This window comes from Kryptolebias marmoratus, linkage group LG8, assembly GCF_001649575.2.
Source record: "Kryptolebias marmoratus isolate JLee-2015 linkage group LG8, ASM164957v2, whole genome shotgun sequence".
Taxonomy (NCBI): domain Eukaryota; kingdom Metazoa; phylum Chordata; class Actinopteri; order Cyprinodontiformes; family Rivulidae; genus Kryptolebias; species Kryptolebias marmoratus.
Window position 1 is genome coordinate 5177150 of NC_051437.1, and position 21326 is coordinate 5198475.

General features: G+C 40.0%; 1 protein-coding gene across 1 annotated transcript; it reads right to left on the bottom strand.

The window, feature by feature from the left end:
* Positions 1-8988: 8988 nt before the first annotated feature.
* camk1gb (calcium/calmodulin-dependent protein kinase IGb) lies at positions 8989-17248 on the bottom strand. Its single transcript, XM_017419124.1, has 13 exons — positions 17164-17248; positions 15509-15620; positions 13714-13833; positions 13490-13564; positions 12936-13074; positions 12063-12186; positions 11815-11890; positions 11501-11613; positions 11339-11417; positions 11085-11172; positions 10385-10728; positions 10212-10302; positions 8989-9725 (listed from the first exon to the last, which is right to left on the bottom strand). Exons 2-12 carry the CDS (start codon positions 15592-15594, stop codon positions 10251-10253), a joined length of 1296 nt encoding a protein of 431 aa, XP_017274613.1. The 5' UTR covers positions 15595-15620; positions 17164-17248; the 3' UTR covers positions 8989-9725; positions 10212-10250.
* Positions 17249-21326: the final 4078 nt, after the last annotated feature.

Below are 21326 nucleotides of genomic sequence, written 5' to 3' on the forward strand. Positions count from 1 at the left end.
TAAATGACTTTGAACGGGTGATTCATGCTTTTATTATCTCCCAACTGGATTATTGTAACTCTTTGTATGTTGGTGTCAGCCAGGCCGGCCTCTCACGACTACAGCTGGTTCAGAACGCTGCAGCTCGTCTCTTAACGCGAACAAAAAAGCGTGAATATATCTCCCCAGTGCTTGCTTCCCTTCACTGGCTCCCCGTTCGTTTTAGAATTAATTTAAAAGTTTTATTGTTGACTTATAAGTCCCTAAATGGGCAGGCACCTGCAAATTTGTCTGATCTTCTGCAGCCTTATGTGCGTGTTATATCACTTAGATCAAGTGCCCATTTGTGCTTAGTTGTCCCAAGATCCAGGCTGGTCCACACAGGTGATCGAGCGTTTTCAGTGGTAGCTCCTAGACTGTGGAATCAGCTGCCCCTCCATATTAGACAGGTTTCAACACTTGGTGTTTTTAAATCTCTTCTTAAAACACATTTATATTCACTGGCTTTTAATACATTGTGAGAATTGTAATGTTGTTGTATTTTTGTATGTTTGCATTGAATGTTTATGTGTGCAGCACTTTGGTCAACAACAGTTGTTTTTAAATGTGCGTTATAAATAAATTTGATTTGATTTGAATCTACCACTGATCTGAAAATAGTCTTGAGAAAATAATAGCAAATCAATTGTGTGAAGATCTGGACTGAAATAAGCTCTTTGAGGAGTTTTAGTCAGTATTTAAAAGCTCACCATAGCACTGAAAGTTATGAATGATAATCTTCTGGCCTCAGACAGTGGACATACTCTATACTGCCAAAAGTATTCGCTCGTCTCCCTTCACACACATATGAACCTGTGTGACATCCCATTTTTAATCCACAGGGTTTAGTCTGATGTTGGCCCACCCTTTGCAGCTATAACAGCTTCAACTCTTCTGGGAAGGCTTTTCACAGGTTTAGGAGTGTTTATGGGATTTTTTGACCATTCTTCCAGAAGTGCACCAAACTCTCTCATCCATGTCTTTATGGACCTTGCCTTGTGCTCTGGTGCTCAGTCATGTTGAAACAGGAAGAGGGAAAGAGAGAGAGAGGGGGGGGGGGTTGCGTCGCTGGTGAGCAAGATGGAGTAAAGACAGATATTTCAGAGCTCCTGCAGGCCTATTAACATTTTCATTTCATAAACCACAACTTCTCACTAATTGTGTCCTAAATCAGATTAACAAAGGTTTTGGACTTCCGGCCCCAGTGGACGTTTCTTGATAAATGGCGGATAAACTTTGTAAATTCAAGTATGACGGTAACACAGCTAAGCTAACGACTAACACCAGATCCACGAGGCAGCGTACTCCAGAAGATGAAAACCTACAACCCAAGAGCCCTGGTATGAGCGAGGAGCTGAGAGCCGATACCCTAACCTCTATACGAGGGGAAATCTCCAAAATTATAAGGGAGGAAATGAGGAGTGCGCTGTCTGAAGAGTTCACCACTCTCAGAGCTGACATTAACGCAGTGGGGGCCAAAATGGCCAGTAACACCACCGCCATCTGTGCAGAAATCACTTCAATTGAAACAGACATTGAAGATGTGAAAGGTGGACTGCCTAGATCACACATGTCAAACTCAAGGCCCGCGGGCCAGATCCGGCCCCCAAGATAATGTTCAGATTTCATTAGGTCCGGCCCTCTAGTCTGGGACAGATCGAGTCTCTGATTCTTATTTTGCTTAAAAAGAACTAAGCCTAATTAGTGTGATTGATTGTGATTGGCCCTTGGCTAGGACCAAATTTTTAATTTTGGCCCCCTTGCGTCACTGGGTTTGACACCCCTGGTCTACATGGTCTAATGAGATAAACACTCTGCAGACTACCGTTACTGAACTTCAGAGCGAGCTGGTTAAACTACGGGACAAGTGCGAGGACATGGAGGGGAGGATGAGGTGCGGAAATATCCATATAGTTAGCGTTGAGGAACAGCCGAACTCCGCTAACCCCAAAGAGGTTTCAAAAATTATCAAAGAAGTGCTCCAGATGGATGTAAAAGTTGATCGTTCATACCGAACACCTGCTTTGGAGATGGAGAAAGACCTTGTGTGATCATCGCCAAGATGCACTATGATGGAGATGCCGCTGACATACCGAGGAGAGCTAGAGACAAAGCCCTGCTGACCTACAAGGGTAAAAGAATCGCTATCTAACCGGATTATACCACCAACGTGGCCAAGGCGCAAGCCGCCTTCTCCAATGCACGGAAAGCTTTACGGGGACGGAGCGACATGCGCTTCGGATTACTTTATCCAGCAAGACTCAAAATCACATACAAAGAGGACAGTAAGGAGTTTTGGGATCCTGCGAAGGCCATGAACTACATACGGAAGACTATCCCCGCTGCAATAACTGGAACTGAAACGTAAGCGAAGCCACAAATGCTAATATGGCATTACTAGGACCAGCAGCTCTCAACTCTGATATATTGTGTCTCTAGTTGCTTGAATGCTAACTGTGAGTATGTCTGGTAATGTTACTTTTCTAAACTGGTACATTTGAAAGGTGCGTAACACGGTCACCTCTAAGCTCGTTAAATCATTAAGTCATAATTAGTCATAATTTGTGGTGATTGTGGAGTTTTTGTGATGTGTGTGAGTACTTCCTGGTGGGCCGTCCTGGGCAGGTGATCGACATCTTGTCGCCACTCCTCCCTCACCTGCAGCTGATCAGACTCATCAGGAAACCAGGTGTACTTAAGGCTGTGGTGGGAACCAGACCAGCGCTGGAGAATTGCTTGCCAAGTGGTAAATGTGCAGAGCCTTTGTGAATCTCGAGATAAGAAAACCCTTGTTGTAAATTACGTTTTTGTCTTTTTGCCTCAGGACTACCTGGTCACTTTTGAGCCAGTCTGGTCTACTTCCTGGAAACACCGCTAAGCTAAGTACTCACCTGTTCACCCGTGCCTGTCTGTCTGCGAAACCGCTGCAAACCAAAAGGAGATACTCACCTGCCATCCACTGGGAAAACACCATCAAATTAGGTTGTATCAACATTACTAGCAGATTTTACGTTGTGGTTAATGTACACATACTTTTGCTCTCCTGCAGGAGCCTGAATTTCCATACTCTTAATTCCTTTTTTTTTTCTTGTGTTGTTGCTTTTGTACACATCCAATCTTTTCCTTTCTTTTTTATTTTATTTATTTTTATTTTTTTACGGATGTTTGTTGCTTCTTCTTATAGTGGCTAGGGATTTAAACAAACTACTTTGCATTGCATCAGTAATGCATACATTTAATGGTGTTTTGTGCGTTCTGATCCTTTTGTTCCCCAAGGATCTTATTACACTTACAAAACGGAGCTTTCGAATCCTAGTTTTGAAAATATTGTACAACAAAGCCGTACTATTTTTATCTTATTGCATCGTCTTGGTGTTCAGCGCCCATCTTACTCAAATGTTTGGTATCACCCGTCAAATGGCCGCCTCTGCCCCAAACACAATATTATCATTCATATATATATATATATATATATATATATAATTTTATTTGTTTTTTAATTAACATCAGTTATGAGTGTGAGGATTTGGATTTTTTGTGTTCTTGGTTTTGTTTTCTTTATTTACTCTTGTGATTGTTTTCAGTTTGGTTTTTTTTATGTTCCTGCTCAGTAGTTCACTCCTCCCCTGTCACTCTTTTTGCCCTCCTTGTCACGCCCATCTCCACCTGTCCATAATTATCTCCACTCACCTGTTTCTACTTACCTCGTCACCCTCAGTATTCAAAAACCCGGTCACTTCTCTCACTATCTGCTGGTTCATTGTTTTTCCTTTTTTGATAGTAGCTGTCTCCGTGCCTTAGTTCCCAGATGTTTTGTTCCACTGTGCTTATTGGTTTTTGTTCTGTTTGTGTTTGCTGCCCCGTCAGCTTTTGTTTTGTTATTTTTCTTTAGTTAATAAATTAGTTTATTTTTACCATGAGTCTGCACTCAGGGTTCTTTTCTGTGTCCTGCGATCCTGACAATGAGTACACTAACTGTAACAAGTTATAACGTGAGGAGCTTACATAGCCCAATCAAAAGAAAAAAAGTATTATTGCAACTCAGACAATCAAAATGTCAAGTAGCACTGCTACAAGAAACACACCTATCAGATGTGGAACATACAAAATTAAATAAGTCTTGGGCTGATAAAGTTTACTATTCGTCACACTGTTCTGGTAGGAAAAGAGGGTTCATTAAGTCAGTTTTCATTAGGATTGCAGAGTATAGCTTCGGCCTACTGATTGTTGGGGGGGGGGGTTAATTGTGTAATGTCAAATTTAGATAGGCAACCAGCCTCTCAGACCCCCATATCTAAAATGGGTAAAATGCTTAAAAATTGGTCTGTAGAAGCTGGATTAGTGGACGTATGGCGATCCAAATTCCCAAAGGAAAGAAATTTTACATTTTACTCAAACCAACATTCATCTTACTCACGAATAGATTACTTTTTTACTGTTAAGACCGAGTTACACAGAATTGAGGATACCACAATATTCCCCATTACAATTTCTGACCATGCACCAGTTACTCTCCAGTGGAACATAGGCTTGGCACCATCGTTTAAGCAATGGAGGCTTAATAGCTCTCTTCTTAATGACAAGGAATTCATCGCTTTTGTTAAATCAGACCTCAAAAATTATTTAGACATAAACAATACCCCTGAAACATCTATTATCATGCTGTGGGACTGTGCAAAGGCCTATTTAAGAGGTAGCATCATCTCTTACGCGACAGTAAAAAAAAAAGACAAAAGGGCAGCCAAACAGAAATATTTAATAGATAGAATTCAGAATCTGGATCTTCAACATAAAAAGACAAGGGCACCCAGGATTCTGAATGATTTGAATACAACACGCAGAGAGCTCCAACAAATACTATCAGGTAAGATCGAAGGTAGCCTTCGTTTTGCCAAGCAGCGGTATTATGAAAATGGAAATAGAGCAAGCAGACTTTTGGCCTTCCGACTTAAAAAACAACAGACCTCAAATGTAGTTCAAAAGCTAAAAATGGGCAATAAATCCTTCCTAAAACCAAAAGAAATAGCTGAAACATTTGCAGAATATTACAAGGTCTTATGCCGGGACACTGACACATGCAGTGACGAGAATAAAATAGCATACTATTTGCAAAATATAAATATTTCAGAACTACCCGATACTGTAGCTAAACAATTAGATAAGCCAATTCAAGAAGAAGAAATTAAAAATGTTGTCTTATCCCTTAAAAATAATAAGTGTCCAGGCCCCGGTGGTTTCATAAATTAATTCTATAAGTGCGCAATTGGAACCACCTTCCTATGACTCATGGGTTCAAAAAGTGAGGGAATTGTATAAAATGGAAAAGATAACTTACTCATTAAGACTTCAAAAAACTACTTTTAGCCTGCGCTGGGGGCCTGCAGAAGCTCTGTTGATGTAAATAAGTCCAACAGGTTTGTCTTTAGGCATATGGAGTTTTGATATCCCTCCCAAAGTGTATCCTTATCTTAGAGCTGTATGATGATGAGCCCACAGATGTGATGCTGAGGTCGTAAGATGCCATGCTAAGATGTTTATTTTATGGAAAACTTCATACTGTCAACACCTGTGTTTTGTACCATGTATGGAGGTTTCTTCCTTTTTGAAGAGAGTTTTTCCTTTCCACTTTTGCCAATGTGCTGCTCAGGATTGGAGACTGTGACAGTGAAGATTCAACACAATCTGCTGCCTTCCTTAAATGGATAACTTTTACTAACTGGCTTTTTATAATGTATGTGATTGTTTTTGTACAGTGCCCTGAGATGGCTTCTGATGTTATATGTTGCTAAATAACATCAGATGGCAGGCGATATGCATTTCTTCAAGCATTGTTAGGCCTTAATTTAGTTCAGATTTCAGCACCCTGTTGATAGATTTAGTAACATTGTGGTTCATTTTTCTGGCTGTTTTTGCTTTCCGGAGACTCTGTGGTAACATCCCTGATCAGTCTGTCAATAAGGATCCTCTTGGGGGTTAAAGGGTTAAACACACTCTGGATTCTGGGCATCTGTGTTGGCAGCTGCTGGGAAAAGGTCGAGACTGTTTAGACACCTTTGGCCCACATTTCTGTGTATCTGCGCCTGAATGGACAGTCTGTCTCTGAGCTGGGCTTCATCAAGCCACCCCTGCTGTGGTTCGGAGGGTGAGGAGTGGAGAAGTGAAAAGTCTTTCAGTCTGCACTCAGGGAGAGGGGGAAGGGTAGGATACAATGTTTATTTTCGTTCAAGTAATGTTTAAAGAAAAAGCTACTTGAGAAAAATGATGGTTTTCAACATTTCTATAATGTCAAAACAACAATTTTCTCTCACTCTATAGGTTCTTCTGTAGTTTCCACTTTTAGTAAAAGGGATTACATTAACAGGAACTGAATATAATATGGATTTTAGAGGAACGTATGTTTAAATTAAAGGCATTGCATTTCTTGAAGGAATGCATATCGCCCGCCGCCTTTCATGCCAGAGTTTTCATTTTAAATTCTCTATGTAGAGAAATGACAGAGTTGTAGCTGTTTTGGTCCTTAAAAATAACTTTTAAAATAATGTTATGTGAGATCTCAGGCAATATTACAAGATGTTACACTCAGGGTGTGTGCTGTGAATGACTCTCAGCTACTACCACATCAAATCTGAGCTCAATATCTGTGAAATTCAATGAGTTATGGCCAGTTTCCATTTTCTGAGGTCAGTTGGCTGTGGTGGCCATCTTGAATTTGGTCGAGTCCAAAAGTTAATTAGTTGCAGATATACATCCAGTTATTATTTCCTAATAGTTTCATTTAAATACATCCAGTAGTTCATGAGATATTTTGCTAACAGACAGACAGAGGTGACACCAAAAGTTATCCTCAAAATTTTAACCAAAATTTTTGCCAAGTGTAAAGCTCCAAGTATGAGTTCGGAATAATGCTCAGCTACTACCACATCAAATCTGAGCTCAATATCTTTAAAAATCGCAGCGTTATAGCCATTTTTGTGTTTTGTAAGGTTGATTAGCTGTGGCGGCCATCTTGAACTGGTTTAACTCCAAAACTTAATCAGCTCCAGATGCACTTTCAATGTTTACTTTATGAGAGTTTCATTAAAATCCATGCAGTAGTTTGTGAGAAATTTTATTAATAAACAAACAGACACAGGCAACTACATGGTTGCCCGGCTCTCTTGGCAGCGGGCGATAATGATCAGTGAAGCTTCATCAGACCTTTTGATTCAGACCTTGGAGCTGATCCTGTATGTGCTGAGTCGGAGTAATGACTCGGGCCTTAACCTGCAGTCTAAATACTCTTTCCTGGTAATCTTGAGTGGACCGGAGGACAGAGTCCTCTGATCTAATGAAGCGCAGCCCGGTAATCTGCTTTTTTCATCAGGAGCACCAAGTCAGGTCACACAAGTTCTAAGTCAGTTAGTGGAAAAGAACAAAGTTGACTAGTTCCATCAATAAAACAAGAACAAATGACTAGCAGGTGAGAACTTACAGCATGTATTTTCTCTCAGTTTTAGCAGAAATGACAGCACTGTGTGTAAAAACAATGTTACTGATGTTAAAAGCAGAAACACCCGCACAGGAAATCAGCAGAATTGTTTGTGTGTACCAAATGATCTCATGGCAGATGGTATCGAAACTTTCAGGAAACAATCTCTGGATGAATATCTACAGCTGATTTCCTTTTGGAGTCAACCTGATTCAAAATGGCCGCTACAGCAAAGACATTTTTAAAAAGACAAAAGTTAATATAACTCAGTCAGTTTTACAGATATTGAGCTAAATTTTGGTGTGGTAGTAGCTGAGACTGATCTCCATTATGTACTCTGAGCACTAATTGATTGCACAATCAATCAATTAATCAATCCAATTTAAGATGGCTGCCACAGCAAACTGATCTTAAAAACATTAAAATGGCTATAATTCAGTCAGTTTTAAAGATATTGAGCTAACATTTGGCGTGGTAGTAACTGATCCTCATTCCGAATACATACCAGGAGTACAACACATTGCATGACATTGTTACTTAAAACTCTAGCATTAACTGTTGGAGTCCACCCCGTTTCTTTATTAGCAAAATATCCTATGAACAACTAGACAGATTTCACTAAAACTGTCAGATTGTATTTATTGGCTGTTTATGTACAACTGATTAACTTTTGGAGTCAATCCATTTTTAAATGGTCATTACAGTCCTGTACATATATAGCACTTATCTCAAAGCTCTTTACAACACAATCTGCCCTCATTTACTCATCCACACACACATTCATACAGCACTCTACTACATCTCTACAAAGCTAATCTGAATAAATCATCTATAGAGACTAATCAGTGCTTTAAACTTCAATCATGCACCAATGGGGCATATAGGAGGCAATGAAGGGTTCAGTGTCTTGCCCAGGGACACTTGACATGTGTCTGCATATTGGTGGAATCAAACCTCCGACTCGCTCCTTGAAGGGTGACTGCTGTAACTACTGATCACAACCTTACGGAAGGAGGGGCCTGAATTTAAAGACAAATACCTTTGACGTAACCTATAACTTAACAGGATTAGAAGTCAGAGGTTGAAGGATGAGAGCCCCCTAGTGGCTGGCTGCAGTACAATTTTAAAGGCTGCTCCTCCATGTAAACAAATAATGCATTTTCCTGACTAAAATAAATAAAAATACACTTACGGTTTTTAAGGCTGTTGATTTTTGCTGAGTCATATAGCACTAATCTTACTGCTGCATGTTCAGTTATGCTTTTTACATAAAAAGTTTAGTTTTAATTAGTTATTTGAGGCTTTAAGAAAAGTGTCATGTTAGACTGTGATTGACATTGTCACAACTTATTAAGTTAGGAGGGTGTGTAGGCAGGACTTTTGTGTCAAGGCTACAGGTTCATATCTTCAGTACTCAGATGATTTCAAAAACACAATATTGAAGCTCCCAAAAAACCCTAACATTTTCGTTTCAATTTTCAACAAAAGGCTGGAAGCAGAGATGTTTTGTCCATCTTTATTACTTGCTGATGACAAATACTGATAATGAATAGTGTTTTTTTTAAGTTCTTACAATCAGATATATAAAAAAATTCAATATAGAATTTATTTTGGGTCATTACATCAAGACTCAAGTATACCTAGATATATTGTTAGTAAGTATGTGACACAAGAAAGCAGCACAGAGCCAGGGAGACCAAATTCAAAGCACTGTACAAAGAAATTCACTTACAGTACAAAGAAAACATTCCTTCAAATAGCAATAAATAATATTTCACTTTGCAGATGGCATCCGAGCTACACAATGGCAATTTTAATTTACAGCATATACACTCAAAGTGACAAAAATAAACAGCATGAAGAGAATAATGACAAATAAGCACAATAAATGACATCAGTATGGCTCATTAGAAGCAGTAAGCATTTTTAATATACACTGTAATTTATTTACAAATGCGGCTTGGCTTTATAATTATTTATAAGAGAAGGTAACTGATCAACTGAGTCCCACCATAACCTTCTAAATGAATCATGTTGAAAATAAATCTGAAGCTTTAAACATCTCAAAGTACAGACTGTGCTTGCTTGTTAGGAAGCTTCATTGGCACTCTCTGAAATCAAGTCCCACAGACTGCAAAGCGTGCAGACCACCTGGGTCCACCAAGGGGGTCAAACACCTCTGACTCTGACTCTGCTGACACAAAACAGCTTCATGCCGAGTCCAAGCAGCAGAACTGACCTGCAGGAGGCAGAAACACACGCAGGGTTAGAGACACAAACCTACTCTGCCTAGAATGAACTGAAAACTGCTCTTAAAGCAGCAAAATGTTCTGAAAAACAGAAGGGCAAGCATTCATTAACACAACACATACAGTATTCATTGATACGAAACATATCGCCTGCTGCTTTTAGATCACACAATGAGAAATTAAATTTTGGTTGAACCTTGAAAATATTGTTATGCTGGATCTCATGCAATATCATTTAAATCCACTACAATCATTTATTGTCACATTCAGAGTATGTTATGACTAACTCTTAGCTACTTACACAACAAATGTTAAAATTGACTGAATTATAGCCATTTTAGTGTTTTTTAAGGTCAGTCAGCTGTGGCAGCCATCCTGAATCAGGTGAACTCCATTACTGTTCACCACTGAAGGTAAAAGAGAGATAAGGTTTTTGGCCATCTTTCTGTGTATGAGTAGGCTTTACATGAACCTACCAAATAAAAAGCTTTGTTCCATGAAACTTCACGCAGCATTCACATCACAGAGCAAACTCCAGTCTGCAAAGTCATCCCATTTTTAGTGTACCTGGAAACAGAACACTTTCATCATTCACTTCGCTTAAACCAAGCAATCCAGATGTGCAACATGACTCGGTGCTGATCCATACCCGTTCAGGTTGGCAGGCTCTGAGTGGTAGATATGTTTTCCCTGCTCAGCTATAGTGTGGGGGTGGTGCGCAACACCATGGCTCTGAGTGGCCTTCAGTGGGTGGAGGTGGTTCTTCAGGTCTACGTGGCTCAGGGGCACAGGCATGTGATCCTTAATGTTCCCATTGACGTCCGCCACCTTGGGCTCCGGCTTGTCCAGATTGAGATGTTTGCGGGTCTTTGTTGGTGAGGACACGTCGATCACTCTGATGTCGGGGATGCTGGCCTGCCTCAGGGTCAGCTCTGTGTGGGCCAGATGGAGCTTCTTCATGTGGTTGATGGCTACAGCAGCATTATAGGCTTGCTGTGAAGTGAACGTAGAGAAAAAGTGTGTAAGAGATCTGAAACCTCAGCTTCACTTTGTCTTCCCTTTTGACGGTGACATTAAGGAGACATTCAATGGCAATGTTTCTTTATAATTAAATCTTTTTCCAGAGAATACACTCGTGTGTTTGAGTCCTTTCTAAGGCTTCTACGTTTGGCTTGGTTGTCACTGACTGTAACTGTACCTCATCATTTGTAAGTGACGTTTCTGTCACAACATCTTATTTAACCGTCCCTAATCAGGAAGGAAGGATTTAGATGGACACCTGATTAATCTGCAAATTACATCCCCATTAAGGGTGCCACATCGAAGCCAAGAAATCAGTGCAGACTCACCTTCCACCTGGACTGGGCAAAGTTCTTCTGGATTTGTGCGCTAACAGAATAGTAGATGTCCTGGCTCCGGGCCGTCTTTCCGATAATCCTGGAGAACAGATCACGTAACAGAAAGCTTAAATTTATTTTAAGGTAGAGATTAGCCTGGACTTTGACCAATTGATTCATTGCTACTTCTTATTTAATCCTTTTGTCTTCCACTGAGTGACCTAACACTTGACTGTTTCCTTGCAAAGCTGACGAGTGGAACTCACCATGGATGTCGGAGTGCCTGCTCTGTGCTGTAGCGCATGCTGGGATTCTTCTGCATCATGTTACAGATGAAATCCTTTGCTGCAGATCAAAAATAAGACGCTTTAGAAAGCGAAGACAAGAGGAGTGCTCTGTAGATGCACAGCAGTGACTCGTGTAATTACCAGACTCAGATATATCATCCCAGAAGGGCGAGTCGAACTCATACTGGGCCTTCATGATTTTGGAAAACAGTTTTGTCTCATTCTCTTCATAAAAAGGGGGGTATCCACAGAGTCTGCAGGGAAAAAAATGGATGGTTATAAGTTTGGGGAGAAATCTTTCTCCACAACATTCTACAATGTGTTGTATGTGTCCTGGCAGACACTAGAGGGTACTATTACTCAACCACTGCAGCGTGTAAGTACTGCATGAACAGCAGCAATCTATAATCTGGAAATGAATGCACTAAAAGTGAGATTCTGGAGCAGGTACTTACAAGATGTAGGTAATAACTCCAATAGACCAGCAGTCCACTGCATTGCTGTAGGGCTTCTGGGCTAAAACTTCAGGAGCTGAGAATGAGAAGAAATGTCAAAGCTATGGCAAAAATAAAAGGCATAAAAAATACATTATCAGCAGCCTACTATCTTAGTGCTGCAACCCTAGATGTATTAATGTCACAGTTCAGCCTTTCAGTCTGTGAATCTCCATACATTTTTACAAGACAAGTCTTTATTTTCTCACCTACGTAACCTGGGGTTCCACAGGCTGTTGACATGATGCCGTTGTCTGCCATCTTTGATAGGCCGAAGTCACTGATCATGATCTTAGAGTCTTCGTCCTGACTGTAATACAGGATGTTCTCCGGCTGGAGGAGGACAGAAACACAGGACAGACAAACTTCACGCTTTGTTCTAAACCAGGGGTCTGCAACCTGAGTTTCCACGGGCCACATGTGCCTCTTTGGTCTCATTTTTATATTTACTCTATTACCTATTAGGGTGGAAGTATATGCTTTATTATGTCAAAGTGGGATACATGTATTTTTGACACAAATATAAACAGGGCTCACACAGACAGTAGAGTTCAGACTTTGAAATTGTGGGGACATAGATCCGCTGTTCATAAATGTTTGGTCTTTTCCTTTGTTCTAACATGTAACAATGCCATTAATGCCACTATTTAATTATAGATTTTTAATCTAAATGTAAAAAAGCAACAGATTTTCATAGGCTATGCAGTAGTAGTAGTAGTTTCATTTTGAACACCAAAGGTTTTATGTGAAAGTTTTCTCAAACATTTGTTTAAATAAATTTGTGCTCATTCAAAACCTGTGTAATAAATGAGTAGAATACTCTCAAATTGCTCATTTTATTTTATAGTTTCCCTGGCACTGGTTGGGAATATACATTTTAAAAGTAGGCAAGTGGTTTTGACAGTTGTCCACAGATTAATGATCATTTTTAACATTAGAATTAGTGTCAGTTCAACCAAAATGAGTAATAACTAATAATTTATATTATATTAGCTACAACTTAGGCACACTAACTGAGAAAAGAGGAACCTGAAAGTCTGAATTGAAGTGTTTGTGGATGGTTATGTTGTTGGGGGTCTTACCTTGAGGTCCCGATGAACGATGCCACTTTGGTGCAGATAGCTGACAGCCTGCAGCACCTGCTGAATCACCCTGCTGGCATCCTTCTCCGAGTACACCCCTCGGTCCAGGATCCGGTCAAAGAGCTCCCCACCTGAAACACTGACACATAAACACAGCAAGGGCTCAGAGCTGATCCTCAATCTTATCTTCGCTGGAATCGGAGGATGAAACTTATGAAGCAGCAGCAGAATGTACTGATAAAAAAACGTCTGCAGCTGGAGTGTTTTTAGACCTCCAGAAAGCACTTGACATGGTCAGTCATGATGTATTGATTAAAAAGAGGAGAAGAATGGTTGCTGACAGCACTTTGTACAAATACAAATAATTTTTTATGAATATCCAGTGGTGTACCCCAAGGGTCAGTTTTAAGGTTAAAAATCTTCATCATATTTTAAAGATATATACAGAGTTTCAGACATATTAAAAAAAGGATTAAATATAATATGTGATCACGGCAAAGGTGAGTGCTTGAACATGTTTGAAATAGTCAATGAATCAATAAGATGAAACTCACAGCTGCATGATCAGGTAGTAATGAGTCCGGCTTTCATAGAAATCCTCCATCCCCACAACATTCTCGTGTTTGATTCTGTTTGGGAAAAAGTAAAAATAGGAAAAAACAGGTTTTTGTTATGATGGTGTTGTTGTAATTTCAACAAACTTGAACCAAAATTAAAAACTCAGACCAACAGAGTGAAGCTGTGTATGTGGGTAGGTGGAAGTTTCTGAAGCTTTTACCTTCTTAACACTGCAATCTCATTCTCCAGGTTGACGTCCTTCTTTTTCTTCACACATTTCATGGCAAAAGTCTTTCCTGTTTTCCTCTCTCTCACCATGTAAACCTCTGAAAACGCCCCTCTGTTAGCCAACACAGAAATGAAAATAGTTAGTTGACCCTGTTCCTCTTTTAGCAAAATACTTTAAGAACCATCGAATAGTTTTAATTAAACTCTTAGAAAGTAAATATTGGCTCCACATCTACAACTGACTATTTTTTGGGGTCAACTCAATTAAAGATGGTCGCCACATCTAACTGACATCGCACAATCTCTGGCATGAAAGGCGGTGGGTGATATACATTTCTTTAAGAAATGCTATGCCTTTAACTTTTACAGCGCTTTACTGTGACACAAAGTAAAGGAAGTTTCCTGATTTGAATTTCCTGGAGTTGAAGGGAATTTAAAACAAAATAACAAAATGACATATTTTAATTCTGCCCAGGAACTCTGTGACTTAACTATTCAGATGTCAGAAGCTCATTATTGTGCTCTGTGATGTTCTGTTCCCACGCTATCTTTAGCTCATTCTGGAAATAGTTGTTCTAACAGGTGGCTTAGGTCCTTTATCCCTGACGCAATGGAAACAGTGGCCAGCTGGGGGCTCTGGCCACAAAGGTCAGCTACTGAGCCCAGGTCAGGTCACAGACTGCTGTCAAGGACTGTGGGCAGACATGGGATATGACAAAGCTGCTGTCTGGCCATGAGGTGACACACTTCTGTAGAAAGTGAACAACAGCTGACATTTAAACTATGTACACTTGTTTGCACCAACAGAACCAGACAAAACAAGCTCCCCAAGAAGTTTCTAGTCAACATGGTTACCAGAGCTCATTTTCTTTCTAGAATCATCTTAAAGGGATAGTCGAGTCACTTGTGAAGTGATGTTCTGTCAAACAGTGGTTGTAACTTATCATCAGTCAGAGAATGGAGTATGGAGTCTTCATCCAGGCTAGGTTAATGACGAGCTAAACAAGGGCCCTTTTTTAAAATCAATTTCAGGCTTATAAAACAACTCTTTCTCAAAAACAACATACTAGTTTGAAAGAAGGCTACATTTGAGAAAATACAGTCTATCTATTTTCAGCAAAAATACAAACCAGTTAAAAGTGTTGAGGTTTTATAATAACTATTAAGATGGTCACCACAGCCAACTTAGGAAACACACAAATGGTTATAACTCAGCCAAACAAACAAATACCCTGCTAAAGATTGGTGTGGTAGTAGCTGAGCACCATTCCCAATGCTACACTTTCTGCAATAATTTTGCTTAAACTTTGGTGATAACCGTTGGCATCAACTAGGGCTGCACAATATATCACAAATTTATCACCGTAATATCAGTGACCCCAGTATCATTTAGGTTAATTCCAACTGAGATCCTGATTGCAATACTAAACAATAATACCACACAACAGAAGTTTATCATGCACCTCTGTCTGTCTTTCTGTCTCTCTTTATTGTTCACAAATAGGATGAATTTTAATAGGACTACAATGCTTTTTTTAAAAAAGAAAAAGAACATTGTGTTTTTTTATGAATGAACTCCTGCTGCCTTCTTAGCTCCTTCATGAACGTTCGACTAACAGTCAGAGCCGCTTGCTGTCTAAGACTTCACTAAAGTAGGCCTCTTCGTGTCAATCCAATCAATCTGCTAATCTGTCCATCCAGCATTCAGCTGCGCAGAACATTTCCTAGAAAAGCTCAGAACAAGTCAGTGAAAACGTCTCAGCTCAATGAACAAGTGAGTTACTTACGACCCCAGCTCTTCAATGATGTCAAAAATCTCCTGGATGTTTTCAGTGTTCTTCTTCCACGCAAAGTCACCCTCTTGGCGTCCCATGTCTGCAGCTGCTTCAGCAGGGATTTCTTTTCAACAGAAACAAAACACAGTAGCATAAACGTCACTGAACACTGAAGCTCCACAATGACCTGGTTTACTTTCAGCATCTTAGTGCTGTGTGGAAGTAGAGCAAACATGATCCTCCTTAATGTTCAGACTCGCTTATTGTTCTAATTATACAACCAGACAGTCGTTTGGGATTATTGGAGTCATGACAAAGCAGTCATGAAGGGTGGTGTGTCTACACATGAGTCCTTGTCTGTCAGACAAAGGTTGGAGCATTAGTCTTTTGTAACTGGTTCTAGTTTTCGTACTCATCATTGCAGCTTGTATGAAAATGTTGGTTGGCCTTCTTTACACAATCATAGACTGGAACACTGGTACATTTTCCTCTAGAAGGCTTTATTATTGGATTTACCTCCTTATTTATGTTCTGTCTTGACTCCTTCAGTTACCAGGAGATGTAATCCTTGGGCAAATGTACAAATCATGCATGTCATTCCTCAAAAACAAACTGTCAATTTGCACCCTTGTCCTGGTGTGAGTTACAGAGATACCTTCAACTGGACCACCTGCCAAGTATGGGTTATTTTAAAAATGTGACCATTTGAATACAAAACGCCTTGTTACCAAAAGCTGCTGGTGATTATACTGCTTTGATGTGAACTGCTGAATGTGTTTAACTGCTCTGTTTTAATTATTTTGCATTTTTAAAGTGAAACTGTTGTGCTGCCGTCTTGGCCAGGACACTTTTGTAAAGGAGATTTTGAATCTCAATGGGATTAGTTCTGATAAAATAAAATAAAATAAAATAATTGGTCTACCCTACACCTCCCATGTATTGGTCAAATGTTTTCTCATTGTGAGCAGTAAAATGTCTCTGGATGGAAACAATGAAGATCTGGAGAAATCAGAGTTCTGAAAAAAAAAGACTTATCTAACAAAACCAAAGATACTGAGAAGGATTAGCTTACCCAACAGGTTACCCAATTTGATTTCCTGTCCTCTTTTCTCTTATATAATGGATTAGAAACTCCTGATTTGAGACCTGACCTCCCCACAGGTTCAAATACTAAAATATAATCTGAAATACCCTAAAATCTAATGTATTGTAGATATCTTCAGCTACTTTTAAAATGGTAAATTTATAGTGTAAATTTAAAGACTTTGGACAAATGAGCGAGGCAGTTTATATATATATATATATATATGTAAAGATCTGTTTTTGCATACACTAAACTAACCTAAGTCACAACCTGCAGCAGGTGATGTTTTTAAAATAGAATCTAACTTATTGTCTAACACATGACATCTTCTTTTTGTCTTTACATTAATAGTTGACTCAAGTTTTTTTTTGTCACAAAAACAGTGAATACTCCTATGAATGTGACAGAAAGCTGCTCTGACAGGAACAGACAGAAGATGTGCATCCTTCAGCAGACGCAGAAATATTGATTAATCAATCCAACATTCTGATCAAGTTTAGATCGAACAGCCCACTGCACACCATCACCATCAGTTTGAGAAGTTTACAGATTGAAGAAGATGCTCATTGAGCAGCAGACTCACCGAGAGACTCTGTGTTGTTGAAGCTCCGACTCTCCTGCCAAAAGCTCACCGGGGTCTGAACAGATTACTCTCCCTGTGAGGGAACAAATAGCTGCTGTCACGGCGGGGATTATTCCAGCCACAGTCACAGAGGAGGGAGGGGGGGGACTCATTCAGGGATCAGGTTAGTTCATTCATCCGTCCTAAGCTGGGGAGGCAGGAGAAAGCCACGTCTCGTGCAGAGATTACAGACAAAAAAGTAACTCAGCAACTCTTCTATCATTGTATATATATATATATATATATATATATATATATATATAAGGAAACAGGTCAATAAGACTTGTTCGGCCTATTGTTCTAACTTCTTTACAAACAAAACGATGAGAAAATACAGACGCAGATAAATTTGTTTGTAGCCTTACAGCTCACTGAAAACATGCTTCATTTCTTATGAAAAGTGATTCAATTAGCCCTTTGAGGACTACCATTGAAAATATGTATGCAAATGGGAGCGCCGGCGCTCCCGTAGTCCTCAAAGGGTTAAAGCGGTTGTCTAATGTATATCTGTATGCCTTTGGTATGTGACTGGTAAACAATAAATGTGTATACAGGACAAGATGAAGGAAGAAGAGAGACTTTTTACTCACTTTACTTCTTGTTAACTGTCTGTAAAAAAAAATCAGATTGGCTTTTTGATCAATAACAGATTGATTTTACTTTATAGGACTTAATTCTTACATTATTTAATTCTAAAGGCCAAATGTGTTCGTAACACGAAATTCCATTTATACCAGAAAAGAGACACAATTGTCCTATTAATTTCATTTATTTATTTTTTACAAAAATAAACAAAATCAACATAAAAACCAACAAACAATAAAAAAAAATAAAATTCATACTAAAAACTTGGAAATACAATTCTGAGGAATGACTTAAGTGTTTATTTTGAATATGATTTCATTACACAATGATTTAACAAGATAATACTCTAGAATAACAAATAACCTTTTTATGATCAGAAGTAAGACTGATTATAAAATTATCTAAAACAGAAGAATCTATTGAACACAGTATTTGGCATTATATGCACAAAGGATTTACACAATTTAAACTATTATGGTAGATCATTTACTCTAGGATTTAGACAAGGAGGTGGTTAATAATTCTGTGAGATTGTCAATTTTATAATACTGAATTAGAAATGAATACCGTTTTATCAATTTCAGCTTCAGATATAATATCCAGACTCACATTGTTCTTCAATTATCACCAGGTGGAGGGTTTCTAACTGGATGGAGGTTGTGTGTGCTGCCAGCTGTCACTCCATCTTTTGGGGAACTTCAGAGGCTGATCGGACCTCCACAGAACCATGGCAAGGAGGCAGGATAAGGCTCGGGACCCTCTTAGGGTCAGCGCCTCATTCAAGGGAATCAGAGTTGAGGTGATGGCTTCAAACAGGTCCTCAAGGAGGCAGCGGATGGAAGAGGAGTCAACGAGCAACACAAAAACATTGACAGGTTTCAATCTTAAAAAGGTACAAAAAGTTATTTCTCAACTTTGTCTGATTTCTCTTTTACTGTTTCTCTTTCTTTCTCTTGTCTGCTGGACTTATTAAAATAACTCTGAACAAAAATGTTCTTTTACTTAGGCGTACAAAAAAAATAACAAAAATGAGACAAAGACATCACATAACGAACACAAAAATGAACTGACATCTGAAGGTGAACTGAGCTCCAGTCGCTCGCTGAAGGTTTGATAACAAACTAAACAGCCAGACGGCTGACGCTGGTGGAACAACAGAATCATCTCACTCTGTTCAAAGTTCTGTTACACACCAGCAGTCTCCTGTAAGACAAAAACATAATAATAATGAAATAAAGTTTATTGAACCATTTGACTTATTTTCCTTTTAGATAAATGCAAACATAAAAATCATCAACATTTATTTTGACATTCCAAAACATTTCACAATCAATGGAACAGATTTGATTTCTGCATAAATCATGTTTTTATATGAGTCTTTAAAGGTAAACATTTTTTTCTCTACTTGATTAGATGTCCAAGAGCGTGACTTCAGAATGTTCATGTGCCGAAAACTATAAGAAATCACTCAGGGAAAGATGACTGTTAGTGAAAACGGTCTAGAAGAGTGACTAACAGTTCAGAGAATATGCAGAGAAGGGCTTCTTTATTGCTACATGTGAAAAGACATTTGTTTTAATACAAAAATGTGTTAAAACAGTATGGACAGATATGTTGGTACCCTTAAATAGACTATTAAATTTTTCAATTTCAGTCATGTTCCAAACTAAGGGTTTGACTTTAATTAGTATTACAGAAGCCTTCAATCTTCTTATCAGACATTTATCCTTTTTAAAGGGAACAAACAGCCACTGGGTAGTTTGGTATGGTTGTGTGCATCAAGGTAAACATGGAGCAGAGAAAGAAAGTAGGTTATAGATCCATCCATTCATCCGTCCACCCACCCATTTTCTACCTTTTATCTGTGATCAAGTCGCAGTGGCAACAGGTCCAGGAGGGAAACCCACATCCCTCTACCCCAGCGACACTCTCCAGCTCCTCCTGGGGGATCCCAAGATGTTCCCAGGCCAGAGAGGATATATAATCACTTCAAAGAGATCTGAGACTGCCCCGAGGTCTTTTTCCAGAGAGACATACAGTACCTGAAAAACCTCCAAAGGGAGGCATCCTAATCAGATGCCTGAACCACCTTAACTGACTCCTTTCGATGTGAAGGAGCAGCAGCTCTACTCTGAGTTCCCCTCGGATGACGGAGCTCCTCACCTTATCTCTAAGGCTGAGCCCGGCCACCCTACAAAGGAAGCTCATTTCAGCTGCTTGTATCTGGGATCTTGTTCTTTCGGTCACGATCCAAACCTCCTGACCATAGTTGAGGGTTGGAACGTAGATGGACCAGTAAATCGAGTATTGTGCCTTTCGACTCAACTTTTTCTTCACCATTTCTGAAGCTGCCTAATGTATCAGTCCACCAGGAGTTGAGTAAACTTTTGGACTGAGGAGATGAGCAGAATGGGCAGACTGATTCATGCAGCAGCCTCAGAAGGCTGACATTAGCACAGAAACACAGACGTTGTTTGGTTAAGAAAACATCCACAAACAAACAGTATCATTTAAAAATTTAGAAGTTTAATATCCCACCAACACGTCTTCCATTGAGGAGGCTTGGGGACTTTGGGTCGGGCTCTCCAATCTCCAGTGATGAGGTCACTGAGGTGGTTAAAAAGCTCTTCGGTGGCCATGCTCTGGGGGTGGATGAGATTCGCCTGGAGTTCATAAGGCTCTGGATGTTGTGGGGTTGTGTTGGTTAATGCCACTATGCAATATTTCGTGGACATTGGGGGCAGTTCCCCTGGATTGGCAGACTGGGGTGGTGGTCCCCTTATTTAAAAAGGGGGACTGGAGAATGTGTTCCAACAACAGAGTGATCACACTCTTAACCCTCCCTGGTAAGGTCTATTCAGGGGTTCTGGAGAGGAGGGTTCGTTGGATAGTCGAACCTCGGATTCAGGAAGAGCAGTGTGGTTTTCGTCCTGGTGGTGGAACACTGAACCAGCTCTATACCCTTAGCAGGGTCCTTGAGGGTGCATGGGAGTTCGGCCAACCAGTCTACATGTGTTTTGTGGACTTGGAGAAGGCGTTCGACCGTGTCCCTCGGGGAATCTTGTGGGGGGTGCTCCGGGAGTATGGGGTACCAGGCCCTTTGATATGGGCTGTTAGGTCCCTTTATGACCGGTGTCAGAGCTTGGTCTGCATTGCCGACAGTAAGTCGGACTCGTTTTTGGTGAGAGTTGGACTCCGCCAAGGTTGCCCTTTGTCACAGAATCTGATCATAACGTTTATGGACAGAATTTCTAGGCGCAGCCAAGGTGTTGAGGGGATCCGTTTTGGTGGCCTTAGAATTGCGTCTCTGCTTTTTGCAGATAATGTGGTCCTGTTGGCTTCATCAAGCTGTGATCTACAGCTTTCGCTGGAGCGGTTCGCAGCTGAATGTGAAGCAGCTGGGATGAGGATCAGTGCCTCCAAATCCGAGGCCATGGTCTTGAGCCGTAAAAGGGTAGAGTGCCTTCTCCGGGTCGGGGAAGATGTCCTGCCCCAAGTGGAGGAGTTTAAGTATCTCGGGGTCTTGTTCACGAATGAGG